The sequence below is a fragment of the Sturnira hondurensis genome, unplaced genomic scaffold (assembly GCF_014824575.4).
Source record: "Sturnira hondurensis isolate 20B ecotype Veracruz unplaced genomic scaffold, ASM1482457v3 Scaffold0014099, whole genome shotgun sequence".
Taxonomy (NCBI): domain Eukaryota; kingdom Metazoa; phylum Chordata; class Mammalia; order Chiroptera; family Phyllostomidae; genus Sturnira; species Sturnira hondurensis.
This window is the reverse complement of record NW_028086730.1, coordinates 1241122-1268670: the sequence shown is the minus strand read 5'-3', so window position 1 is coordinate 1268670 and position 27549 is coordinate 1241122. Positions and strand designations below refer to the sequence as shown.

General features: G+C 62.7%; 1 protein-coding gene across 1 annotated transcript in view; it reads right to left on the bottom strand.

Annotated features, from left to right (window-relative positions):
• Positions 1-27549, bottom strand: part of ANO1 (anoctamin 1) — a 120179-nt gene that overhangs the window by 34577 nt on the left and 58053 nt on the right. The window contains exons 4-12 of the mRNA XM_037062573.1: positions 17994-18092; positions 17190-17341; positions 15858-15912; positions 12800-12851; positions 10711-10776; positions 10170-10225; positions 6744-6785; positions 1797-1861; positions 1059-1193 (exon numbers count right to left, since the gene is read on the bottom strand). Of these exons, the coding sequence (XP_036918468.1) occupies positions 1059-1193; positions 1797-1861; positions 6744-6785; positions 10170-10225; positions 10711-10776; positions 12800-12851; positions 15858-15912; positions 17190-17341; positions 17994-18092 (722 nt within the window). The remainder of the gene's footprint in view (positions 1-1058; positions 1194-1796; positions 1862-6743; positions 6786-10169; positions 10226-10710; positions 10777-12799; positions 12852-15857; positions 15913-17189; positions 17342-17993; positions 18093-27549) is intronic.

Sequence of the window (27549 nt, the reverse complement as noted above, 5' to 3'; positions counted from 1 at the left end):
TACACACCGGAACGGGGGACGCCTCTTCTGAGTCACGGCTCCGCTTTGGAGCTGCGGGCCGAGTCATGGAGATGGAGTGGACCTGGGGTCTCAGGGCTTTTCCTGAGAGACTGCAGCTCCTGCCGTGGTGGGGGGGGGCAGCAGGCTCCCCCCCTAAACTCGGGTTTGCCCCTGGGCACAGGGGCCGACCACCCTCACACACGACACACTTATCTTGGGGTCCATGGTGGCAGGTCTAGGGGACAACTAGAAAGGATGGGAGGCGTCCACGCACGCCAGGCTGGTGTCCTCGGAGCTCCTACAGCCTGACTCACGCTCTGACCAGCATCTGGGGAGACTCACACCCCCGCACGAGGCCTGGCTGGGGCCCGCGCCTTCTTCCCAGAGCCCAGAGCCCCGAGCCCACGCTAGGCCTGGGTGGCCAGCCCGAGCGTGCGCTCTGAGTTCAGACGCCTGGTCTGCGAGCCCGGGGTGTCGAGGACGAGAGGTCCGGCCGACTGAGTCCCCCGACCCAGGCTTCCGAATATGACTTGTGTCACTTCCTAACCTCACAAGGAGGCAGTGAATGTCCCCGTCACGTAATTACTGAAAACAAAAAGGGGGAAAACTTCAGAGGATGAGAAAGGGCTGGGTGTCTGTGTTGTCTGCTTTCAACACGAAAATGTCTCCCAGGGCAGGGTCCCCAGCCTCCTGGACTCGGGCTGGTGCTGGTCTGGGGCTGTGAGGAACTGGGCCTGTCGGGAACCGGTTCACACAGCAGGAGGTGTGAATGCCACACACTGGATTCACCCTGAAACCATCCCCAATCACCGGTCTGTGGAAAAACTTCCTTCCATAAAACTGTCCCTGGTGCCACAACGATTGGGGACCGCTGTCCAAGGGCATTCGTGCCAGAAAAGGAAACCCACTCTTTAGATGGCTCTGGGCCCCTTGCACTGGGCCCCTCGTCCTGACCTCACATGCCAGCCTGCTGAGTCCTGTCCGGGCTGAGCGTGGGGCCAGAGGCCTGATGCCCGGCGCAGGGCTTGGGGTGTGTTCTGGGACAGGGCCCCGCCTACCTGGGGATGTTTTCATCAACGGTGGCGCATCCGTACAGGAAAACAATGACGCCGACCACGGAGGCCGGGATGAGCATTTGGGTGTAGACGCCCAGCCAGGCGAAGTATAGGCCGATCTTCTCTCCAAAATACTTCCTGCACCATGGGGCAAAGCCAAACAGAGACACGCATGCTCGCAGTCTGTGCCTGTGGGGAGACCTGTCCCGTCCCCTCCCCCTGCAAGGAACGGCTCAAATTGGGGCCATCAGTTCTCGGGGTCACAAAGTGGGGAGTGGTCGGGGCTCTGAGCCCACCACCAGATTTGTGGGTGCGCTCTGCTCTCCTATGCCCACCCCTCGCCTGTGCCCTGGAAGGTGGTTTGTGGCACCCATGCCGGTGGGCATGAGGGACGGCCCACAAGGTTGCCCGCTCTCTTCTAAGTCCTGTTCAGCTATGAAGTGGAACCTACTCCCGGGGGGGTCAGGAAAGCGCACCGCTCCGCTTACTCAGCACATCTGGCACTGTGACAGGTTTACAGAAATTTTCATGGGCTGGGTTCTGGTCTGCATGTCCCCAGAGGACACACATTTCTTAATCTGGTCCTTCCCCGCTGCTGCCCTTGGGACAGAGGGCCTCTGCAAGGGGACACATTCTGAGGCAGCTCTTTCCTGCCTCTGGACACAGCAACGGGAGATGCAGCGCGGGAGAACACGCGGGAACACCGGTGCAACCGACGCCCAGCTGGCTCGCCCATCTCACCTGACCAGGTCGATGGGCTGGTACTTGTAGAAGACCCCGTAGCTCGCCCACTCTTCATACAGGAGCTGGGGAGAGAGCGGGGGGCTGGTGAGCGGCGGGCCACACTCGCTGCCCCGGTTCCCACCCCGGAACACGGGGCCAGTGCTCTCAGCGGCTCTGTTTGTGCCTTTGACGAACACTCACTGGGAGCTGGCCGAGGGCCACGTCCCGTGCCAGGTGCTGGTGCGCTCGGCAGACACAGCCCTGAGCCCCGGGCTCCCATTCTGGTGGGGGACGGGGACATGGAAAGACTGGGCCCCAAAGAAGCCGCCCTTGGTGGGCACAGGCCGGCACCGCAGGAGGCGGGGAGGCGGCAGCAGCTCCCCGAGCAAGAGTGCGCCTCCGTTTCTGGGAGAAGGTGGGGATGGGATGGGTGCCTGGCAGCTTCACGGGATCCGCACCCTTCCTGACCCAATCTGGAATCACCTAAATGACCTGAGACCACACTGAGTGGCTGTTCCCTGTAGGTTTCCCAGTTGCCCCTGTCACACAGCGAGCCGTTGCGACAAAGGACAGAACCCAACAGGCTTTGGAGCAAAGAACTACAAGTGGCAAGATTCATATTTGTGATACAGAGAGGTTGCCCTTCATCTCCCGAGATGGGCTGCCTGATTAGCACGCTCCTTGAAATAAATGAAGTCTACACACGCACCCCCCCTCCCCCCGGGGTTTGGGCAGGGACGGGAATGGGAACTGCCGCGGAAGCCTTGCATGAACACGCACAGGGTGTCCTGGGAAGGCGCCGTGCTGGGCTGCTGGTTCAAGAACGACATCCCAGGCGCAGGGGTAATCCGCGCTTTTCCGACTGTCGCTCACAGCCCAAGGTCACACGCTGGCTGGCGGGGAGGCGGGACCCACTGGGGCCTTCCGTGCCTCAGCGCCCCCTCTGCTGGGCAGGAAGCAGGGTTGAGGATGCCCAGGAGCACTCACCAGAGTCCCCTGGCCTCTTCCGTACAGCGCTGCTTGCCCTGTGTCCGTTTGTCTTTTCTTAATAGTTAAATAGAACAATTTGGGGGGGTGTTTCCTATGCCCAATTAAAAAATTGGGGGGTCTCCTACACTTCGATTTTTCTGTGGCCCCACGAACACACGCACCACCTTACAGCATCGCCCCAGAGCTCTGCTACTGACCAAACATTGGGGTGCCCACAGTGCTGTTGAAGCCCCACCCCCAACCCGACTCCTTTGGAGATGGGGCCTGTTCAGGGGGTGATTAGGGCAACAGAGGGTGATAAAAGGGGGCTTTTGCTGTGATAGGACTGGTGGCCTCAGAGGAAGAGATACCGGAGCTTCCCTACTCCACGCACACTCAGGGCGCACGGCCGCACAGGGAGAGGTAGCCCTGGGCAAGCCGGGACCCTGCCCCGCTGGCGCCTGGTCCTGGGCTTCCTGCCCCCAGAACTGGGAGGGCAAATACAGGTCTCCTGTCTGCACCCCCAGCTACAGAGACCCGCGCCTTTGAAGGTCAAAACAGTGGGAGAGGCTTGCTGGGCACGGCCAGCTTCCAGGGACCAGTGGGTGAGGGGCCCTGGAAACCGAGCTCTGGTGGATGTCTCCGTCCCCTCGGGCTCTTTCTGCAGCTCAGGGGACACAGGCCCTCCCTGTGTTTAGTCAGCGGTCAGCACACAGGCCTGCGCCCGTTGGGGAGGGAAACAGCTCAGAGGAGCGAGGCGCAGTCTCCATAACTAAACGGGAGCCCGGCCGCAAGAGCCCTGCGCTTCACCTGTGCTGCGCATTGGACGAGGAGCTGCCTTCCGACATGAAGTCACTCAGGGGTGGCGCAAACGGGATGTGTTGGGAGCCCAAGTTCGGACCCCAAGTTCTGACAGGGTGAGGGCAGGCTTGCTGCTGGTGGTGGGAGCCCCCGAGCCTTCCAGAAGGGCCTGGCATGCCCGGGCCTCCCTGGCTGCGGGGAGGGCACAGGGCCCGGCAATCGGAGCGTCCCCCTGTTCAGGGGATGGTGGCTCTGCGGAGTCTGGAGCGGTGTCCTGGGCAGGCCTCTCTGAGCCCCTCGTGGGTGGCCCTGGGCAGACCCTGACCACCTAGTCCTGGGTGGGTGAGCTGGGGAGGCCATCCCCTTCGAGCCCTGGGGTGCATCCAGGGCCCTCACCCCCGAGCCCCATCACCCCCTTGACACTGAAGGATGCTGTTTTTCCTGCGCGGCACAGAGCGGAACCAGCAGGGCTCAGGCGCGGGAGCGAGCTCTATGACCGGCACAGTGCTGGCCCCGAGAAGGGATGAGAAGCCTGCCATGCACTCTGTAAATGGGGATGGCTCCGCCAAACCACCAGGCTTTGGTGGGATCCCATGGCACCTCTGAAAAAGCCAAAGGGCCCGGCTGTCCCGGCAGCTTCCTCCCTGAGACAAAAGTCGAGTCGCTGATTCATACCACAGAGAGGCTGGGAGGTGCATGGGACGGAGGGAGGGAGGGACAGGGAGATCCCAGGAGGGACGGGGGAGGAGGACTGGGAAGGGAAGGCACGGGGAGAAGAAGCCATGAGAACCTCCTGCAGGCAGGACCATGTCACGCTGGTCACCCTGTTCCCAGACCTGCTCAGGGGAACTGGCCCACAGCAGGACGGCCACCGCCCACTGACAGCCGTGACAAATGGGCGCACACCCGGCTTTCTACATAAGCCACTTCTCCTCGGCGGAATTTTCTTCCTGCCAAGGATAGATCATCAATCACGTCATTATGGTTGCCACAATTCTGAGGGTGGGTGAGGACACGCCTTGCGAGGGGGCTGGGACACGCCAGGGCGCCAGGTGGGCCCAGACACAGTGACCCAGGGCCTCCCAGCGCCCAGCCCTCTGCGTGGTCTCAGCTCAGCCTGCCAGAGTCCCTCCTGCCCAGACCCCCGCCGGCCCCCACGCTGGGCACTGACGCCCTCTTTAACAGCTGTGCACATACTGGCCCCCGGCCACGTCCCCCCAGAACAGGGGCCCCGGGAAGGACAAGTTTGTCTGGACTGCTCTTCCCCCATACCTCGACCAAGGCCTGGGGGAGATGACGGGTTTCCAGTAAGGAATCACTGGAGGAAGGAAGGAAGGGAGGGAGGGAGGGAGGGAGGGAGAAGGTTGGATTCAGGGCCCGTGGCTCTCAGTCCAGCCCAGGACGGACCAGTCGCATCCACACCCAAAGAAGGCAACGGGGCTTGGAGGGGGAGCCACACCCGCCTGGCAGCGAGGGCCCTGCCTGCCTTCGCTTGTGTCCCCACTCCTCCAGCGCAGCACAGGGCAGGGCCTTGGCCTGCGCGTCCCCCTTTCTGTCCTGTCCCTGGGGTCAGGCTCCTGGGGCTCCTGCCTTGGACAGGATGCCATGACTCCTGCTGGAGTGGCAACAAACTCAGAGACAGGTCAGGTGAGGTGGAGGCATCGTGGGAGAATGAGAAGGTCTTGAAGGTTCTGAATCAGGACCCAGACACCTGTCCGGGGTGCCCTCCCTCCTCTCCTGCCATCCACCCCCCCACCCACCCACCCTCCCATCTAGTCCTCCCCGACCACCCCCATGGCCGTGTGTTCCTTGCCAGGACATATAGTTAGAGGGGGTGGGCAGAGTTCCAGGCAGGGAGCCCCTGGGTGGGGTGACCCTGGCCCTGCGTCTGCTGGCCTGGCACACAGCAACGACCGGCGCACAGTTCTGGGGGAAGGCACCAAATGGGGTGGTCTTGGTACTGACGTGCCCACCAGCCGAGCGGGCTTCAGATGAGCAAGGCGGACACAGTGGCTGGAGCACCGGGCTGGAGCTGCGTGCCTGGGTGGGCACATTGTGTCAAGCTCCAGAGGTTTGAAACCTCGGACAGGGGGCTGGAGGGAGGCGGCAGTGGAGGGCACGCCAGCCCCTGCGACCTGGGACCGGGCCCCACTGTGAGCACCTCCGGGGGGCGTCCCTACCCACCACCTTGGGAGGATCCGCTCTGGGAGGTGAGAGGCAGGGGCTGATGGGGGCACAGGGCCCGGAGTGGGGGGCTGCTCCCCGAGCGGAGGGAGGTCTGAGCTTGTCTGGGGAACCCTGGGGGGTGATTAGAGAACACCTGGGCGTGGGCGCACGTGCAGGCTGGCGGGACAGAACCTTCCAGAGCAGGGTGTCCAACCGGGGCCCTTGGCCGCATGCAACCCAGGGTGTCTGTGACTGTGGCCCAACACAAAATTGTAAATTTACTTAAAACGTGATGATAATTTCCTTGGGGTCACGTGTCCCAATGTATTTAATGTGAGGCCCGAGACAACTCCTCTTCCGGTGTGGCCCCGAGACGCCAAAGGTCAGACACCCTTGACCTAAAGTGTGGTGGGCAGGAGGAGAAATAGCTGTGGGGGGAGATGCTCACACGGGGCGTGGGGGAACAGAACTTTCTGGAAAGCCCAGGGCGCTGGAATCAGGAACACCCACAGCAGAACCCAAGCATCGCTTGGTGTCCCCGAAGTGCCGCCCATGACCTCTAGCTCAGTAACCCGTCCGTGAGGAAGGGTTCCAGGTCAAGTACGTTTGGGAAGCACTGGGTGGACCACCACCCAGCAGCTTGCCCAGGGGCAGGGGCTCTCTGGGCAGGTGGCCTCCAAGTCCCCAAGCTCGTTGGCCTGGGGGCAGGGCGGGATAGGGCTGGAGGCCGGCAAAGACAGCGGGAGTGACTGCCTGGGTTAAGAGGGTTAAGATGCCGGGTCCGGCGGCCTCTGGGGACACACACAGACTTTCACACACTCGCCCAACGACCTGCTGCTGCCACCACCGAGAATCAGGGGCACAAACACACCGACCGCACGGAGCTCACCCGACGCTCTCCCTGACTGCGCCAGCAGATGCTGGGGACTGCGGGTGCCCCTCCTGCGGCCCACCCTGCTGCCCCTCCCGGGGCCCCAGGGGCCCTCCAGGCCCCGCCAAAGAACCCCCTGGTCCTCCGCAGCCACTTACCTTCCTGTCATTGAACTCCACATTCTCTCCTTCGTAGTCTCCCTGTTGGGAAAGAGAAAAGCACAGTCTTATCCAAGGGAGCTCTCGAAAGGCTGACTCCCGTTCCTGACATTTCCAAACAAGCTCTCCAGCAGCGACACAGTTAGGATGACCCTGAGACGCCAGGGCACAGGGCGCAGCAGGCGGGCCTGGCCCACACCCTCCCAGTGGGTCCTCTGTGCCGCCTGGCCGGGTGCCCTGCTCCACCTGCCCCAGAGGCGGAGAGTCCAGGAAAGGACCAGGGTCAGGCCCTGGGGACCAGCCTCTGGGGTGGGAGAGTCCCACCCTGCAGGGTGTTCCCAGTGCCGTGACCCCAGTGCCCTGTCCAGGTGGTGCCCCTTTCACTCTCAGGTGGCCCAGGAGAGCGATAAATGACATGGTCTCTGCACAGGGACATCAGTGAGCCCAAATCTCCCATTTCACAGACAGGCACAGTGAGGCTCTCTGACTTTGCTGAGGGCAGAAGGCTGAATCTGACCCGACCTGGGACTCGGGTCCCGTCTCCAAGTCCAATGGAAGAGGAGGGCCTAAGGGTCAAGAGTGAGTCCCATGTACCAGCGCTGATGCCAGGGACTGAGCAGCGGCCTCAGGGGAGGGGCCCTGTGAGCGCCCAGTGGGACCGGCCGTGAGGATCGCCAGGCAGACAAAGCTCAGAGGCCTCTTGAGGGTCTGCCCGCTGCCTGTTCCACTCACCGGCTGCTCCCACGACCCCGGAGCCTCCCCAGCCCGCTCTGGGTAGGGAGGGCCTGACCACCAGCCCAGCAACCCGACGCCCTGGCCTTGGGATGGAGATGCTCTGAGGAACGTTGAGACAACTTCCTCCGGAGTCTCCAAAGAGCCCCCTGCCCCCGGCCGGCGCTCTGGCCTTGCCCGGTGGTTCTGCTCTTGGCTGAGACAGCCACGGGGGCCTGGCAGCACCCCCTCCACGCAGAGGCCCATTAACAGGCGACTGCAGGGTGGGGGTGATGCCAACCAGGAAGGAGGCCCAAACGCTGCTGAGTGGCCAGCGGAGATGCCCAAGTCCTCCACCGGGGCGGACATGCCGCACACAGAGCCCTCCCAGAAGTCCCACTCAGAGCACACGCCGTCCTGGCAGGTGTCCTCTGGCCGGCACCGGCACCCAAACCTTGTGGACACCTGTTCTTGCTGAATGAATGGATGAGTGTGAGTGGATGGATGAGTGGACGCATGAGTGAGTGAATAAATGTGGATGAGTGAGGGAGTGAATGGATGGATGAGTGCAGTTCAACCCGGGCTCAGAGGGCGGCAAGCAGTGACCTCGGAGAACGAGCTGCAAGCGACACGGGCGACGAGAGATTCGGAGCTAGGGCTACCCAGCGCCTGTGCAGCACCCTGCACCGCCCACCCGGGCGAGGGTGCGCCCTCTCTGTGGGCAGCGTTCTCTGTGTAAGAGCACAGGGAGCGCTGGGCCCCGCTCAGGGCGACGTGTGGACACCGATGTCAGTGTGCAAGGACATGGGTGTCCCCCGATGGCATGGAAAATTCACACGGAGGTGTAATTCTGCACTCCCGCAGGACACCCCAAGTCCATAATCTGTGTGGAAGGACCCCAGAGGTCTGGGGTCTGGGCTCCGCTCCTTGGCTGTCCGCCCCAGTCACTCCTGCCTCAGTTTCCCTGTTTGTGAAGTGGGGGCAGTCGGCTTAAACTACAGACAGACTCGACTACTGGCCAAATGTGGTGGAGATGAGACAAGGGTGCACTTGGCCTCCAGGGACAGAACGGGGTGCAGGGTCAGGGGCTGGCTTCTGGCCCTGGGCCCCTCCCCCCACCCAGGGGCTGTGTGACCTCAGGCAAGTTACTAAATCTTTCTGAGTCTCCAAATCAAATAAGATAAAACTCCTACTAAATTTGGTTCTCTGCACACAGTAGGTGCTCAGAAAGATTGGCTTCTCCCCTTTCCGTTTCAAGACTTAAAGGGCTGGTTCAAAACAGGCAGGGAGGCTAACACAGCTGGGGATGGTGCTGGGCAGGGCTGTGTTCCTGCAGCCCGTGGGCTGAGCTGCCCAGCTGAGTACCTGGACACAGGGTGGGTCAGCTGCGTGAGCGTGACCCCTCCTGGGCAGGCTTTGTGGGAGGAGCCAGGAGGGATGGCGGGAGCTGTGGGGCTCTAAGCCCCACCCCTCAAACATGCATCCAGCCAAGAGGAGGCAACTTGACTTCATCTGGCCAACATCCACAACACGTTTATCGAGCACCTACTAGATGCCCGCAGGGGGTTTTCATGAGACGCACACGCAGTGAATGGTGGCCACTAAGTGGTGTCTTGGTGGGACAGGGCACACCAGAAGCCCAGAGGAGCGACGGAGAGGTTGAGGGCGGGGAGCAGGAAGGCTCGGAGTGGCCGTGCTGGGGACGCCTGGGGAGGGGCGAGGCGTCGGCCAGGCCCGGGGACGGGCAGAGCATGACAGGCAGAAGGCGCAGCCTGCACAAGGGCCCACGGAGGGAAGGCTGGTCGGCCTCAGACCCCTGCCGTGAGTGGCGAGGGAACGAAGAGCAGGCCAGCACCCTCTCCTGGGGGGGCAGCCACCTGTGGGGCCAGCACCCTCAGCTCCTCCACTACTGCTGAAAACCCTCTCATGCGTGTGTCCGCCTTGACAGCCACACGGGCCCCGACAACGGGCAGGACGGACACACTGAGCCCGGGGCAGAACTGAGGACCATTTCCCCTGAGGGCTGCAGAGGAGCGAGGCGCCCGGCCTGGAGTCTGGCCCTGGGCACCCCAGGACGCGCCCCCTCCTGCTTCTTGGACCTCAGGCTCTGCAGCAGCAGACATTCAGAAAGTTCGAGATCCTCTGTCCGGGGTTCCCACACTGCTCAGGCCCCACTGCCCGTTCCCAGTGCCCCGCTGAACTCCGGTCCCTGTTTCCGTGGAGACAACGAGGAATCATCTCGCTCCCTCCGCCCCAGCCAAGACAACACCGGCCGAGGCCACAGGCTATATTTGTCAGGGGCTCCCAGGGGGATTCGGAGGTCCAGCTCAGGAAGCTGGCCGCCTGCTCGGCAGAGATAGACACGCACGGAGCTCTGGCCACTCTGCCAGAACCAGGCAGGGCGGGGCGGGGGCGGGGCGGGGGGGACCAAGGCGGGGGAACGTGTTGTGGACCAGCCGGCCTCAAAGTTCAGACAAAGCAGGGCCAGTCTCTGCCACAGATGTTTCTGGTGGCATTGGTCTGCAAGAACAGAGGGTCCTGTCACTTCTTGGCCCCCACTGGGGGAACAGAGCAGGCCTGTGCGTGGTGACATTTAAAAAAGGCCCAAGCAGGAAGCCCAGACCGCAGGCTAATTAGAGCTCCCGGGGGGGCGTGTCCCACGGGGATTTGGGGAGTCAGGTGACGGCAGATAGACTGAGTGTCAAGGTCACTTACGTCGTGCAGGGGGTAGGCCGCCGAGTAAACGCCGTTGGCCAGCAGGCTCGTGATGCCTTAAAAACAAAGGCGGAGAGAGGATTACGGATTGAACAGGTGTCCCACCGCTGTGTGTCCCGTCAGAGACTCCGGGGACTGTCTCGGCCACCGGGGACTTTTCTCCATGCCAGCCACCGCCACCTGGCTGCAGAGCGCCCGCCACCTGCCGCGCACGGGCTTCCTCCCCGGGTCCGACTAGGTGACAAAAACATGCTCTATGGGCAGAATTAGGGAGACACAGAGGAAACCCCACGAGGAAGTTGCGTCGAGGAGGGAGGAGGAGCCCCAGACCTGCAATTCACCGACTACCCCGCCAGCTGGAAGGCAAGCCTGCAGACCGGAAAGATGGGGTTTAGGTGGTTAGAAAAGCTGGATCATGAGGAAAATACGGCAAATGGACGGCGTCAGAAACACACGTACAATTTGGAATTAGGTTTTAGGTTTGATTGGAAAAGCCAGAGAGGAGGCCTGCGAGCCCCCGCGCAGGGGCCAAAGCACTTACCGTATTGACCACATTTTCGCCTTTTACTTAGAAGGGCAGAGTCCTTCTTTCTTCCCTCTCCTTGCCCTGTTTACACACCGACTATTAGTTACACGCAAAAGGGCCCGGGAGGGTCAGCGCGGAGCTGCGTTTGGGGGAGAAGGCGCCCTGCGGGCCGGTGCTCCCATTTGTCTACTCGCAGGCCCCAGGCCCTGCCCTGACGCTCGGGAACAGTGACCGCACCTGCCCCTCCTGGACTCCGGCTGTGGGAGACGCCGCCGGGGAGAGGGGAGGGCCGAGCCTGGCTGTGCCGGGCGGTGGGGGGTGGGGGACGGGGCGCCTGGCACTCTGGTGCTTTGCAGGCTTCTGCGGGATCCTGCGCTGCTGAGGGATGTCCAGGAAGCCCCTTGCTTGTCACTGGTCATCTGCCTGGCCCAAGGGGCTTTGTAGGTCCCAGATGGGTCAGATTTTTCAGTGGTCTAGCCAGCCTGCTCTCTGACTTAAAACTGACCGTATCCTTGAGGAGTGATCTGAACTGGTCAGGGCACCTAAGGGAGTCTGGAGTCTGGTCCAGGACACAGGCCTCGTCCCTCCCCCTCACTGCCCACAGGTCCGGACCTTCACCTGCACCCCCCGCTCCCACCCTCCCTCCGAGGCAAGGCCCGGAGACCTGCCGTGGCTGGTTCTTTGTGTCTATTCTCTCCCCCAGAACACAGAGCCCTGGGGGCAGGGCGCACCTGGGACCCCTCGGGAACAGAGTCCTCGCTTGCTGAACCGATGACTTGGAGCCCAGCAGCGCTGCCGGACGTGACACGGGGGTGCAGAGGAGCCCCCAGTTCTGCCCGGACATCAGGGGCTGGGAGCCAGCTCAGAGGGCCCATCCCAGGGAGCACCCTGGTGGGCGCCCGGGGCCCAGACTCTCTTAGCAACGGTGTGAACTCCCCTAGGGAGGGGCCCTAAGGGAGACTGAGCTGGGGCCGGGGCTAGAACCACACTCCTCCCCCAACTGGGGTGCCTGGCAATTCTGGAGGCTCTTGTTCTATGGAAGCCGGGCTGGGCCTGTGGGGAGGGCTCTCCTGGGCTCCTCTTGGACCCTGAATGAGGCCCCACTCCCTCTAACTTAGGACACGGGCTTAGAAATTTCAGGCCCAGAAGGGTGTTGCTGAGGCTAGGGGACCTGAGTCAGCCAGGGGACCAGGTTCACCCTCTCCACCGGCCCTGTAACCTGGGCCTGGCCCGGGCCATCACCAGCCAGGCATTTCACTCTGCTGCCCCTGCCCCCGCCCTCCACGGTTCCTCCCGGGAAGTGGGTGAGCCCAAACTCTTGCTCCCGGATGCACAGGCTCCACTCCTACCCAGCCCGCCCAGGGGCCCCCAGCCACTGCCTCAGACCTCAGGAGCCTGTCCACTGTGACCCTCTGCGCTGCTGGCGCAGCTGGGGAAGGGCAGGTGGCTCTGAAACGCCGCAGGTTGCCAGCTGGGCCTGCAGCTTTGGGCAAGGCACTCGGGGGTGGGGGGTGGCCCTCCCCCTGCTTTAATCAGTAAGGTGTCCTATCTGTGGCCTGGAGTGTTCTGTGTCCTGGCCCCCAGGATTCCAGCTGGCATGGTTCTGTGGCAGGTTCTAGAATCAGGCACCTGTCGAGGGGAGCGCCTTCCAGCAAGGCCTGGTGTGGGGCTGCGTCGGCCCGGTGGGGTGCCTTCCACCCTCGGCCAACCTTGAACCTGTCTGGCTGCCTGTGGCCTGGGGTGCTGCTTGGGGCCATTGCCTTGCTGGACCCCTAACTGCTTCCTGCTGGGCTGTGAGGGTCAAGTGAGGGTTAAGACGCCTGGTGAGCCCACCGCTTCCAGCAGCCAGGATTTGCCTCTGGAGGGGGAGGCCGTGGACTCCACCAGAAACGCCGGGGGCCAGAGTCAGACCTGAGTGCGGAGGAGTGGGTACACGGCCATGAAACTGCCCCTCGGGCCCAGGGCTGGGACGGGTTTCCTTCCAGGCTTCAATCAAACCCTCTGAAGACGCCCAAGCCGGCTGGCCACCCCCCGCAGAGACGATGCCCAGGCAAGATTACCGCCGGGAGCCAGCGCTGATGTCAAGGCCCGGGAATGTCCTTACCCATGCTGTACTTGGCTTTGGTGCAGGTCGTCCTTTTCAGAATTTCGTAGACCTGGTGTGGGGGTGACAGAGGGGGGCGGTTACTCCAGCTGCAGGGGCGAGCAAGGACGGCCGCGTGAGCGCCGAGACGGGACAGGGCACAGATGGCAACCCATGCGGACCTCCCCCCTTCCCCAGGGGCCGCAGACAGCCCTTCTGAGGGGGCCCCGTCGGCAGCATCGGGGCCTGTGTGCTGGGGGCGGGGGGTGAGCAAGTGCTGTGGAGGAGCCCCACCTCTCACTCCCCCTCGCGAAGCACCGCCTCCTTGCCATGCTGCGCCCTGCGCCCTGCTGCCGGGTCACGGACCCTTTGGCTGAGAGCTGGGCTGGAATTCAGAGACACCAGGACCCAGCCCATAGGACCACTCCTGGTATAGCCACGAATGTTCCAGAAACCCGGGCAGACGGGTCTCAGGATGCCACTGGACCCAGTCAGGATGCGGCAGAGCATGGGGTGCCCGGCAGAAGCTGCCCCGAAGGTCCCGCCGCACGCACCCCGGCTGGTAACACATTTACTAACAAAACATTTCGCGTGGCGGCTTCAGGAGGCCCTGCCTGGGTCTGGGTCCAGGCCCTCCCAGTGGCTGGCTGTGGGGTAAACTACCTCACCGCCTCATGCCTCAGTTTCCCCAGGTGCAAAATGGGATGAAAATCATGGATCCTACGGCACAGACGTGTGGGGCAGAGTGTACCACTCGCCCTCCCAACCCTCCTCCACCCCACTCCCTCCGGGCAAGGCCAACAGCCGGAATTCCAGGGGGCCCCCCACCTGCCCATCGGCCTCCTCTTCCCCTCCTGTCCGTCCCGGCGAGCCCGGCCTCCTGGCCGCCCCTCCCCCCCACTGCGCCCTGTCCCGCAGCCTCAGGGCCTCCACCCGGCGGTTTCTCCTGCCACAAGCACTCGTCCTGAGATCTAGATCAGAGGGACCTCGACGACCGGCCACAGAGCACCGGCCATTCCTGTCGCTCTGCCTTCTCGCTGCTGTCTTGTCCCGAAGTGCATTTCGCTGCTGGCCCTGTAGCCCCCCCCCCCACCTCCCAGTCCTGGGCACCGGGGCTTGGTCACTGCCCACTGAACAAATGAATGAATGAACGAACGAAGGCCCACTCAGTGGGCTCCCTCCCTTCACCCCTGATCTAGTCGGTAGCCTCTTCCTGACCGAGTAGATTCTGCTATAAATGCCTCCTCCCACCCATGCACCCTCACAGTCCCATTCACAGTCACCGCTGCAACCATCTGCCCTCCCATGGCGGCCACGGGCGGCACTCTCAGAGGGACAGATCTGACCTCATCTAAAACCCTGTCCACAACCTTCTATGGCTCCCTAGGGCCCAATGGTCCAAGTCTCAAGTCCAACACATCGGCTCCTTCCCTGCTGTTCCCAACTCCTACCCGCCTACCATGACCTCATTCCAACTCCAGAAATGGTTGGCACTCAAAGACCACGGAGCCAGGCTGACCAAGGGCAACGTTCTGAATCACCGAGGAATTCCTCTGGAGTATGGGCAGCTTACAAACTGACCTTCCAGGTCTCTGGGAGAGAGTGACCCCACCCCGGGAGTAACTGGAGTGGGGGGCGGTTCATTTAGCACTAACTCCCTGTCAGCATGGCTCCCCGGGACCTGGGGATCAGGGACGGAACTCAGTTCTATAGAGATCCGCGATGAGATGGGAACGAGGGCTTCTGATTCACGTGTCCCCCCCCACCCCCCACCACGACCACCTCCCCGACAGCGAGAGTGAATGCACAAATCTGCGCCTGCCCTGGGCCCCAGGAGCATTTTGACAGCCCTAGGTAATGTGCAAAGTCGGGGTGCACGTGCATATTGAAACACGGGCGTGTGACTCAGTTTACCACGCTGCTGTAGGAAGGGAAACCGTCCAGCTTAAAGCTGGAGGGTCCTCTCAAGCAGTGGGCGTCCCAGGGTGGGTGGGGGCTCCCCTCTGTGGACACACGGCAGCCCGAGCCACACCGGCAGCTGGTGTTTTTAACGACGGGATTTAACGGCTGAAACCGACCAGTGACACAGTGTTCTAAGTAGATCAATACGCCAAAAGTCACAGCAGTGGCTCCGTCCCTGCGCTGGGGGCTGGCGCCCCTCGGAGGGGGCTCCCGCAGCCCTTGGAGCAGGAAGCCAGTGCGGGCCTGGCTCCGATGCGGCCTCAGTGACTCCCGGAGCCATGAGACGGGGAGGGAGAGGAGAGTGGACGGGACGGATCTGCAGCCACCCAGCCCCTGACGCCAACGTGGCCTGCAGCACTGTCCCTCGCCCGGCCACCTTCCAGTCTCAGGGTGCTCGAGGGGTAGCTCTCTGGTCAAGGTCCAGGCCTGCCCCTCCTCCCCACCGGGCTGGGCTCTCTGGGCAGGGAGGAGCGGAGAGGCGGGCAGCAGTTCAGCAGCACTCCCCCTGGGGGGCTGAAGTCCGGTTTAGATAAAAGTGGGGTCCTGAGCCGCATGGCCCAACTTGGCTGGCGGACTGGTTGGCGGCTGAGGGAGAAACACTAAACCAATGCCTTGAACAGGGCGGGGTGGCCTGCTCAGATCTCAGGCCTCAGTGCGTGCAACTGGCAAAGACTCCCGTCTCCACCCCAACCCGCAGTGAGGTGCCACCACCGCCCGTCACTCCTGCCTGGCCTGCCGGCTGGGCAACCTCTGGGCAACCTCTGGGCCTGTCAGGAGCTGCGATCCCCCTAAGGGGGGTGGCCAGGGGCCAGCGGCAGGAAGCCGTGTGTGGGGGGAACTGGGGCGAAGACCAGACTCACAGAGGGGTCTGGAGTCCTGGAATCCCCCTCCCCTCTCTCCTGCTGGTCCCCCCCCAACACCAACTGCTGGGCTGGGAGGGCCCTTGGGCCCCTAGCAGCCCTCTCGGCTTTATTATTCTAATTATTTCTGTCACAGACAATTAGAGCCTCTTCCACCTGGGGAGTTTCTCCGAAATGAAATTACGGTCCCCTTCCCTCGGGCCGCCTCGCTGGCCAGCCTGCTACACCGCTGATTCCCGCAGACGGGAGATACTCACTACTGTGCTTCGGGTTTTGCTGTCGAAGAAGGAATCCTTGTCAGACAGGTCAAATCTGCAGGAACAGGGGAGGAGGAGAGACGCAGGCCGCTGGGGTCGGCCCGCCTGCGCTCGGAGACCCTGCAAGCCACACTGCCCTGTCCGCAGCCCAGGTGTGACCGGACCCAGGGCATTTGACACAGTCAGTCCCCCAGCCCCTCATCGCGCCCCCACAAAATCCTCCAGGAGGCCGGGAGACCCTCGGGGTGGCGACCTCCCTGCGGGGACCCTGCTTGGGTTTGAGGACGCCCTCCATGTGCTGGCGTTGGTCTCTGCTGCAGCACTGCTCGGGGTGGGGGTGGCATCGTGTCCCTGTGACGCTTGGTATTTAAGATCACCCCCCTGCACCTTCCGAGAGGCTTTGGTCCTGGGGTCTTGGAGACCACCTGGAGATTGCCTAATGCTTCCGAAGGCACGGAGCCATCTGTGGGATAGGTGAGCCACTCCCCAAGCAAGAACTGGGAGGGTGTGGGGGGCTCCCTCCCCACGGAGCCTAGAGGTGAGCCTGGGTTGGCCAGGCAGGGGGTGCCAGGGAGGAGGGGTCTCCCTCCAATGCCCCAGAGCCATGTCCCAAAGCGGGCAGAAGTTGGACGGGGGCCATGTTCTTCTCTCTTTGTTCTTGTTTCTTGTCCCCAGGAGTGTGGCCCTGTGACTAATACATGTGCCGGGTGGAGGCCCAGGTCTCCACGCCCCAGGAGGACAGGGGTGACCGGGAGACCTCGTGCTTCGACAACTGGCCACCAAAGCCTCACCGTGTTCCCGAGCTCCTCTCACGCTCTGCCCAGCGAGGTCTCCCGGAGGCCAGGTGGCTACGCCCCGAGGGAGCGGGGGGCAGGGGGCGGATTTCCAGGACAGGTGCCGTGCTGCCAGGCAACCCCACCGGCTGGGGCCGTGGAGTCCCCGGGGCCTGGGGCCTCCAGCTGGGGCTGCTTTCCAGTTTCTGCCTCCCCGAGAGATTCGCAGACCCTCCTCGGCCACCTCCCATGAGGGACCGAGCTGCGCAGAGGGAAGGGTGCCCAGGCCACTGCTTTTGGGGCTGAGGCACTACTTGTGACCTTGTGAGTGTTCCTAAGTGTCACCAGGCAGAGTGACAAGACTCTTTGCCCCCTTAATTCCTCAGTCAGCAGTGACCCTAGAAAGTGCTGGCCAGGGCCTCTCTGTGCTCCAGGCCCTGAGCTCTTCTGAGCACAGGCTCTGGGGGTAGAGGTGCCCCCTCCTGGAGGCCGTGGTCCCACAACCTGTGTCTGCCCCGCCCTGTGCCATGGCGGGGGAGGGGCCGGGGCCCACACTTACAGGTGCTGCTTCTCCCTGGAGAAGGGGTAGGACAGCCTCTTCACCGTCTGCGGTCTGTGCTCCGCCACCCTGGGCTGGATGGGGGCCGTGATTTTCTGGAGCACGGAGTTGATCTTCTTCAGGAGGCCCCGGGCCTCGTTCATGTGATACAGCTGCAGACCGACCAGGGGGAGGGGGACCCACGTCATTGGCTGAGCCGTGACCCTCGTCTCAGCGGGTCCCGGAGCCATCCCACCCTCCTGAGAACGCACGCCGGGACCCACTCCTCGGCATGCCCGGGTTCCAGGTAAACCCGGAAAGCCTGCGGTTCCAGGGGAGGCCCGCCGAGAGAGCCATGATGACGCAGCACAGAGAACCTCCCTGAAGAAGTAACCCCAAGGATCCCCATGGATTTGGGGTGCCTGGGCGACTCGGTCCTGGCGCACTTTCCCTCCTCCGTCCTCACCCGGAAACCCTGACGCCCAGCTAAACTTGAGGAGCGCCCGGGCGTCAGAGCTGCATAGGCGCCGAAGCCTCAGCGTTTTGAGATGAATGAGAAAACGCTGAGCCAGCCGGGAAAGTGCAACCACAATGATTCTCACGGACCAGCTGAGAGACCGTGCGCCCGAGACACCAGAGCCGGACGGTGAACCGCGTTTGTGTTACACACAGCACGGCCCGAGGCGCCTGCCTGTGCCAGCTCCGGGGCTTGGGCTAGGTCTCTGCAGGGACGAGAGGCCGCTGGCTTTCCTAGGGACGCAGGGCCTCCTGCCATGCAGCCCTCGGCCCGGAGACCAGCCTCAGGGCAGACGCGCCCCCACCAACCTTCTTGGTCGGCATCTTCAGCTTCAGAAACTCCGCCTCTCTGCACAGCACATTCCAGGGCGCGTGGATCTTCACGAATCCAACCCCGTGGATTTTTGTCTAGGAGAGGAGAGGAGGCCTGAGTCAGCCAGGGCAGACACACTGGAAACCGCTCCGAGTGCAACTGCAGGTGGCCGGGAGCTGCCGCACCGAGCGGCTTCCTCCCGTCCCCTCGCTGGCCCCTCTCCACAGTGCTCCCAGTCCCCTCCTGGCAGGTGGTATGAGGGAGCACGGGTGGAGAAGTCTCATGGAACGACTGACGGAGGGCCAGGAGGGCCTGGAGGGAGGTCCCGGACCCCAAGCACCCAGAAGAGTTTCAGGGGGCCGAGCCGAGGGCCCCCAGAGCAGCGGCCACAGAGGAAGCCCTTGGAGAGCACAGAGCCCTCTGGCCCCCACCCACGTGGACTCAGAGCCCTCTCCGCCTGGAGCAGGGACGAGGAGGTGGCGGCGGGGAAGATGGCCCCTCCGGAAACCTCCCCTCTGTGGGGTCAGGCCACACCTCTCTCTGCATGTGGCCTCTCCTGTTCTTCCGAGCGTGAGCAGCCCGGTACGGGGCCTGGCTTCGAGGCTGCTCCCCGACTGAACTGCTGTGAGCCCGGACAAGTCCCTTCTCCTGGGGCAGTGTGTCTGAGTGACAGGGATGCACCAGGGCTGCCCGGCCAGGGGCTGGGAAAGGGCCCACCACACGTGGCCCCCTTCACAGATGGGAGCACCGCGGCCTGGGGCGAAGCCTGAGCACAAGAACGAGGACCATGCAATCTGGCAGCCCCATTGCCAGGAACTCAGGAGAAGGATGTGTGTCTGGACCACAAAGATGTACCCACACCCCCACACCCACAGCAGCCAAGAGGTGCAAGCCACCCAAGTGCCCACTGACCGACGAGCAGATAAAACAGTCTGGTCCACACCCACCCACACACACACACACACACACACACACACACACGACGGATATTACATAAAAGAAGTAGTTGCTGCCCTTCGTGACAACGCAGGTGAGCCTGGGGGACATTATGCTTCAGTGAGACAAGCCAGAGAAAGACAAATCTTGTACGATCTCACTTATACATGAAATCTCAAAAAGCAAAACAAAACAAAGGCCAACTTCATGGGAGCAGGAAGCAGAACCGAGGTGGGAGTGGGAGGGCAGAGTCAGGAGCAGGGGGAGGGGGTGGTGGAAGCATCCGGAAGGTCAGTTATGAGAAGGTTAAGTTCTGAGGCTCTAACCCGCAGCAGGGCGACTGGAGTTACCGCGCAGCACCGCGTACTTGAGTGTGGCCGAAAGCCACACACACGTGTGCACACAGGCAGCAGTGCACACAGGCACAGTCAGGCTGGGGCGTGGGGCCAGTATCGTGCAGGCAGCAGACATGGGCACCCCTGCTCCCAGCAGGCCATGTGACCCCGCGTCCGCACCTAGTCAGACCCAGATGCCCTCCACACCTCCGATTTTCCTTTCCCCTCTGTCCCCCCTTGAACTGCGTGTTCAGGTGCGCAGCGTCCGCGCAGCGACGACACGCTTTCTCATAGAAGGCACCCGGAACACACACAGACTGCCCAGCCGCCCGAGAAGACCAGGGTGTGCACAGCACGGGTGTCCTCACAACGAACAGCAGAGAACCACGAGGTTCCTGGGCCCGAGCAGGGTCTGTGGAGCCCCCTGGCGCCTGGGTCACTGGCTGGCAGGAGAAGTCCGGCCGTGAGGGCACCGAGCCCCCAGCCCCCGTGACTTGTGGGCGCCCGGAGCCGGGAAGCAACCAGGGCAGCCCACGTGCGGCGGAGCCCATCCTCTCCCGCTGCCAAGGGGGTTATTTCTGTGCACTGCTCGTCCACACGCAGACACCCAAAATACACCCGCCGGCCGGCGGGGATTTCTCTCGAGGGTGGTTGGAAGCTGGCGCTGCGGCCGGCCTCCCTGGGAAAACACGTTCCTCTGTTGACGTGAGCAACGGGGTCCCTCCCAGGGAAACCGCGGGCGGACTGGGAGAGGGGTCATGGGACCGGCTCGCAGGCGCACTCACAGGCGTTTGGGAACGTAGTGCCCGGCCGCAGCCTGCCTCTGACTCCCGGGTGAAGCTATGAGGCCGGGAGGGGCAGGGGGCCCTTTTCCAACAGCCGGAGGCCCCTCAGGAGGGAGGTCAGTTATGACTCAGGCCCCTCAAGCTGGGGAGTTCGGAGGCCACTGATTGGCCACAGCCAGAGCTGTAATTGTATGGGGGCTCTGTGAGGGGACAGGGTCAGGGCTGGGACAGGGCCACCAACCAGAGGGGGTGGGAGGGCGGGTGAGTGTGCTCCCCTCGGTGCAGAGCTCTCCCGGCACAGACTAAGTCATGCAAACCTCCATTCTGAGCCCTGTTGCAGAGACTGGCCTGACCAGAACTGTCTGGGGCATTTTCCTTTCTGGAAGCAGAACTTGTCCCTGGCCCTTTGGTGGTGGCCGAGGACACCCAGCAGTCCCCTCTACATTCCCTGGACTTTCTAAGTCACTGGCAGGACTGCATGTTCCCGGACCCATTCGTGGCCACCTACCATGGCAAAGCACGGCTTGGAAATTGCTGGAAGGTCTACATCAATAAAGGCAGCACGTGGCCCTTTCTGGGGGCCCTTGGTGGCCTGAGGCACCCACCGCCTCCTCACTCCCACCCTGGCCCCGCAGGCCGCCTTGCACCCCAGGGCGACTTTTGCTGTAGGGACAAAGTCCTGAACTCGGGGAATCAGGAGCCCCCCAGGGTTCTCCCCCAACACTGACCCTGGGGTGACTGCCCTGGGTTCGGGTCAGATAGGAGCCCGGGGGCGTGTGTGTGGTGCACTCGGCAGGGACGAAAAGGCCCTGCCTGAGGCAGGAGCTAGGGCAGCCCTGGGGCCCTGACCACAGTGAGGGCAAACTCCCTCTCTCGCTGTCCTCAGCTTCCTTAGTTCCCATGGAGACACGGCCACCGCCTCAGGGGTCAGGAGGCCCAAGGACGGGGCACAGGCCTCCTCTGGACCCAGCACTTGGAGCCCCCGGGCCACCTGCCCAGAAGGTTCACATTCCCTACAACAAATAGGTTTTCAAGTTCTGGGATGCTCAGTGCCCTGTCCCCAGCGGTCCCTCAGGACCAGGCGGGTTTTCCGTGACACTGGCATCCGGACACTCACACGGTCCTCTCCCTGACCTTGTGGCGGGCGTCCTGAGCCCACTTCGACATACAAGACAAGGCCCAGGGAAGGCCTGCAGCGCCCCCTCCCTGCGGGGCCGGCTCAGAAACCCCCACGCCACTCTTCCCCTAGATGGCTTCCGGTGGCGACAGGAGATGCCCCCAGCCGGGGCCCGGGGTGTGCCTGGAGCGGCCGCCTGCTGACCTCGTCTACGCTGCAGACCAGCTTCCCACTGCCCGGGCACCGGCACACCAGGCACTGCTGCGTTGTCATGGCACCCTCTCCGCTGTCTCAAGAGAAACTGGGACCCGACAGCCGCTGACTCTACGGGGGCCCAGAATGGGCGCAGGGACTGTCTGGGGCAGCTTCCCCCCCAGCCCTGGGCCCGGGGTCTGGCCCCCAAGGCCTGGCTGGTTTGAGGAATAAACGGTAGGCAAGTCAGCAGTCACCTCACAGCCCTGCTCTGGGACAGGCCGGTCCATTAACCAGATCCACCTCCCACGGCAAATGATAAGAACAAAATACATAAATGTAATCAGCATCGTGGCCTTGATGTCACTGAAGGGCTGAGAAGAGAGCAGGGCTGCCACACCCCGAGGACAGACCCAGGGGCAGCCAGTGACACAGCCGTCGAGTGTGGGGGAGGGGATGGAGGTTTCAGCCCCAGACCCAGGAAAGGGGGGGCGTCTAACAGGAGACCCCACAGAGCTGGGCCCGATGCAATGATACTTTCTGGCGACCCAGGGAATTGTAAGGAGGACAGTGGTCCTGGTGTGAGCAGACCAGAAGGGAAGGTAGGGGAGGGGGTGACAGCCACCCACGAGCCGTGGTCAGGGCCCCACTAGATCCAGAACCTTGGCTTGAGGTGGTTCTGTCCAGAATGCCCTCAGATGTAGGGTGACCACATGCCAGAGTCTTTCTGATCACAGGCACCTTCCTCCTGGGCCTTGGGGACGCCCCGTGGGTTTTGTGAGGGTGGTGACCAGTGGACAGAAGAGCCAGGGCCAGCAGGACGGGTGACAGCCTTGGGTTCTGAAAGTGTTAGGCGGGTGACCAATCAGAAAGGCTCTGCGAAGGGCGGGAAACGAGGACGGCACACAGCCAACTTGCAAATGAATCTAACAGACCTTCCAGAAATAGAGTGTCACCACAGGAATGACAAACCCAACAGGCATGTTTGAAAATACTCAGCCCCCTTGCAAGGCCAGGAAGACATGAGGAATGTGTGTGTGTGGGGGGGGTGTGGTCACCTGCCTCTCCAGAGCGGAGAAACCAACCCCGACCCTGGTCCCCAGGTGCTGCGTCTGCCCATTCCCGTGGTGTAAACACTCTGGTGGCCAAGTGCAAGCCACCAGAGGGGGAACAGCCGGCTGGCAGATCCCCGATGAGCCAGAAAGAGTGGACGCTGGCGCACCGGGGCCTGAGATACACGAGGACCTGAGAACTGCCGCTGGAGTGGCCCAGATTTCGTGGCAGCCCAGTGGGGACCTGGGTGGAGTGGTACAGCCATCTCTGAGGGTCTCCGAAGACTTGACTTTAAAAAGACTGTCTGGAGTTCACTCCAAGAGAAACGTGTTTCCACAAACCGAGACAGGCCCGAAGGAAGGCAGGTGGGCGTGTAACAGACTCAGCAGAAGTCTCAAAAGACAAAAAAGCTTTAGTGACAAAGAAATGAATGTGTCATGGTGGGATGGAGAACTGTCGGCTTCAGGCCTGGACTAGCCGTCCCTAACACCCCACCGTGGGAAAGGCCCACCAGGGAGGCACTGAGCCTGGGAACGTGGGGGCAGTGCCAGGGGGCAGCTGGAGACTGCACGGTTCGGGGCACAGAACACGAGGTTAGCAGCGGGGACCCAGGTTCCCAAGCCGGTCCCGCCCCCCGTCAGGCCCTGTGGGCCCGGTCTCCTTGCTCCGCCTCTCACAGCCTCAGCTGCTTTCTTTCCATCTTTAACGGGACCGGCGCCTGGACCGCCCACTCACGGTGGGGTTAGGCAGCTCCCACGGGTCGCGGTGGGGATTACTTCCAAAGCGACAAGTCCCCCGAAAATGTGTGTCGCTCATTTGTTCTTACGGATGGAGATGTTGGGGTGAGACCAGGCTCCTGAAAGTTGAGGACCCCCCAGCCCCCAATGCCGGGGACTGTGAGGAAGGCCCGCCCCACCTCCTGCAGTGCTGAGGGCCTGGCTGGTCACCACAGCGGGCCAAGGGCCAGCACTGCCCGGGGCTCCCGCTCGTTTGCTCAAGGCCAGAGACTGCCCAAAACAACCCTGCCTGCCCCTGCCCCCCGCCCCTGCCCCCCGCCCCTGCCTGTGGCCTGGCAGTGTCCCCACCTGCAGGGAGACCCTACCCCCAGATCTGTCTGCCGACTCCAGACAGGAGGGAAGAAGGGCCAGAGTGGGGAAGACGCCCTTGGCCGCCATTCCCCGAGGAGGGACACCCCTCACCTCCACTTCACAGATGGGGGAACCCAGGTCCAGGGTGGGGGGAAGCCCCTTGCCCGTGGTTGTTCAGCCAGGAAGTGGCCGAGGGGGCCTGAGACTGCGTGGGGCCTCCACCAGCCCACACGGTGCCCCCCACACGAGGCTCAGTCTGGCAGCCACCCCCACTCTCTCCCACTGGGCTCCTCACTTGTCTCTCCACAGGAACGCCCACCAGGACAGAGATGAAATGCAGATGCCGAGAAGCCAGCCGGGCGCCCGCTGGGCCCCGGACGGCAGAGTGAAGGCAGACAGACTTCACAGGGTTGCAGTGTCTGAGGCCTTCGAGGTGCAGCCAGAGCTGGGGTCAGGGTCACCCTCAGGGCAGTGTGGGCCTCGGCCGCCCCCAGCACATGCAGCCGGTGTGTCCGTGTGTGGCCTCCCCGGCAACGGTCCGAGGACGTAAATAACGTCCTGCGGGCTTTGCGGCTAGACTTGCAAAACGATGATGGGTCCCAGGTGTAAGGAGACAGGCCGGCCGCACGCTGCTCCCGTCCATTTCGGGGGCCCGCTGCTGTGGGCGCCGGGCCGGGGCAGTGGGGTTGCTTTCCTTTAGGAGGGACGCTGGGGCTCCTGCTTCAGTGAGGCTTTCTTTCAGTCATTCCCCGTCAGGTGTACTGTCCTGGGGGTCTCTACATGTGACCCCTCTGAGACCCTTCCTGTGTGAAATCTTTTGGGGCTGTCTTCTGGATCAAGGTCACAAAGGGTCACCCAGGGTCTCTGTCCTCCAGGTGTCTGGCTTCTCCGAACACACAGGGCTCGGAGTGGTGGGGCAGGGGTGGGGGGGACAGGGCGGATGGGGGACCCGTGGTCCCAGCCTCGGGCCAACCTTTGTTCATACACGGGGCCTATTGACAGTGCTGTCCCTGAGTGTCCAGCCGCTGGCACATTCCCAGACACTGTCCCTCCTACTCCACAAACTCTCGGCTCAGTGCACCCAGGGCCGGGCTCTGTGTCCAGGCCACCTGTGGGTGCTGACGGTAGGTGGGGGGCTTGCACGCCAGGAGGCGTCTGCTGGCACGCGCAGAAGATGGCCAGCACACTGCTCACGCCTCCGAGTGTGGCCTGGGGGCAGTGGCCTCCCCAAGGCCTGGGAGCTGGCTAGAAATGCGCACTCCAGACCTACTAAGCAGTCCCACGTTAAGATGAGGTTGCGCTAAATAGCATGGGCCTGACGGGGTCAGAGCCGAGGTCAGGGTCACCAGCGATAGTGACCTTCTAAGAAGAGATGCACTCAGAGATACACGCAGGGGAGAATGTCCCCCGTGGGAAGTGTCGAGGCCTCGGTCCAGGGACGCCTGGAGCCCCAGAGGCTGGAGGAGGGAGGAAGGTGCCTCCCCCAGAGCCTCGCCCTCAAAACTGGGAGAGAATGTAGAGAATACATCCGTGCTGTTCTGCGCCTCCCTGCCCAGTTGGTGGTCTTTGTTATGGCCGCCCCAGGACGTTAACAGTGTGAGCTCCTAAAAACCAGGCCCCACTGCACCCTGGGCCAGGCTGTCTTCTCTTCATCACGGACGTCTTTGCCACACCAGGCCTCCTGAGTCAGGGAAAAAGCCTAGCACGGGGTGGGGGCCCTCTGCGGGGGTCTCACAGCCCACCCTACTCAGGAGCAGCAGAGCATAGCACACCCAGCCCCTCGGGGAGCAGTTGGTCTCGTCTGTGCCTCCAGGGACCTCCACCGCGCTGCCAGGACACGGCCACAGAAGGCAGGGCCGGCGGACAGCTCCAAGGGGCTGCCATGGCGCCGGGGGCCTTCTTTGTCCCACTTCTTTCCTCTCAGCTCCCCCTTTCCCCCTACCCTAGCCTTTAAAGCAGGGCCGCTCAGTATTAGCCCCCAAGGGACATACTCTGTGTTGCACAATATGGGGGTGCTACTGGCCAGAGAGAGGCCAGAGATGCTGCTAAATCTCAGATGCCACCAATAGTGTGGAGGGCGAGCCGCGCGTTAAAAAGCCCTGCGCTCCCCTGGCTGCGGTGTCCCTAAATGGCTGAGGACCTCACGGATTCCACGGATCTTCCCCCCCAGGAAAGTGAACGTAAGCCCCGAGTTTCGTTGCGCACGGGGCGAGATTGCACGCGTGGCTCTCTGGAGGCTGTTCTGACTCCCCAGACCCCAACGCCTCTTGGTCTTGGTCACTCGAGTGCACCGGGGCGCTTCATTGCCAAGGGCGTCTCTCCCTGCCCCTGAAATAAACACAGTACAGCCCCCCGCTAAGCCCGCTGGCAGGAGCCCACACACACCTCAGAAGCTGCCGGGCTCAAGCCTCGGCCTTTGCAGGGGTTCTGGGGCTTCCCTCAGCACCTGGCCTGCCCATCTCTGGGGAGAGCTCCGAGTTCCAGGCGCCCTTGACACCGGGGCTCACAGTGGAGCAACCCCACGGGGCGACGGCCCACACTCAGCTCAGCCGCTCTGGGAATTCACACTGCCTAGGCTATGCCGCCGTGGTACTTTCATTTAGAAACGGCCAGTCGGTGGCTGAAGGGCCCTTTTCAGCCACTGAGGCAAATTATCCGAGACATTTTAGGGGCCCTTATTGGGAAAATGGGATCGTTTCTTGGCATCAGTAACCAACGTCTATGTTTGCTTTTCACTTCTAAGTCACAGCGGAGACACGGAGGTTTTAAAAGATATGGCTCACTCCTTTTCTCCCGCGTGGGCCCGGCTGTTTCCCAGCCCGAGGAACCATAACACCTGATGGGATGTTACTGTCGGTCGGTGAGAACTTGCCACTCGCCAGACTCCGAGTCGGCCCTTCCCCCTTCACTCAGGATAACGCAGTGATGGAAACACCACTCTACCTCCACGTGGCGCTGGGCGACACTGAGGCCTAAGCAGTGTGACGTCTCCTGCAAACGGCAGGTGGGGGCCTGCGATGGGGCCTGGGTCCACGTGGATCACCCGACCTCGGGTCCTTTTGAGTGTGAGACTTCATAGCCGTAGTGAGAGCGACAGAAAATCCCTCGGTGCACAGACAAGGCACCCATCGCACGGAGCCCAAGGTGGCGGCTCTGCACACCCCGCCTCGGCGAGTGGTCTCTCCGGCCCCGAAGGAGCCTCAAGTGTGTTCCTCCCGGCGGAGGGAGATGGGTTGAGGTCAGCCCTGCACAGCCACAGCATCATCTCCACGAGGAGCCACAGGGCTGGCCAGGCGGCACCGCGCGGGAGGGCAGAAAGAACAACTGGCCCCCTTCAAAGGGTTGCCTACGACTGAGTAAGCCTCCGAACTCGAAAGGGCGAGTGCACACCTGTCTGCTGCTGCTTCCCAAAGTCAGGGACAGAGGCGCTCGGCAACCTTGCCAGGGCCAAATTCTCACTTCCCAACTGTCAAAGCATTTGAAGGCCCCTCACACGTCCTTGCAACCCCAGCATCCCTGCGACAGAAGTCTCCCACGCCTGGCAGGCAGCCCAGCCTCCGAAGGTGAACAAGACCCCAACAGATGCTTCGCGTCGAACACACGGCACCCGGGCGGGTCAGGGGAGAGAACGGTCCCCTGGGCGTTTTCACTGCTTCCAGGGAACATCCTACACACACACATCAGGGCTCCTAATTCACTGCCACAGGCGTTCGCATCCCCAGACCCACATCATTCATTACTGATCATGGTTCTCATCAATAACAGATTGCTATCGGCTTTATCTTGGGCACTGCTAGCCTCCTAAGGTGACGTGCTGATGACATGCCCCATCCTTAAGGCCTGTGTTACACAGGCCTTACTGACTCCCCTTAACCTCACAGGACAGCTCTGCGGGCTAAGGGGCCTGTCCCTGGTGTTCATGGAAGGCAGGCCCCTGTGCACAGAGAGATGGAGGTGGTCGACGGGGGCGCCCCAGCAAACCAAGTGGCCAGGGCAGCCTTGCTCCCCAGGTGAGTGCCCCTAGTGCTCTGCACTGAGACAGGTTC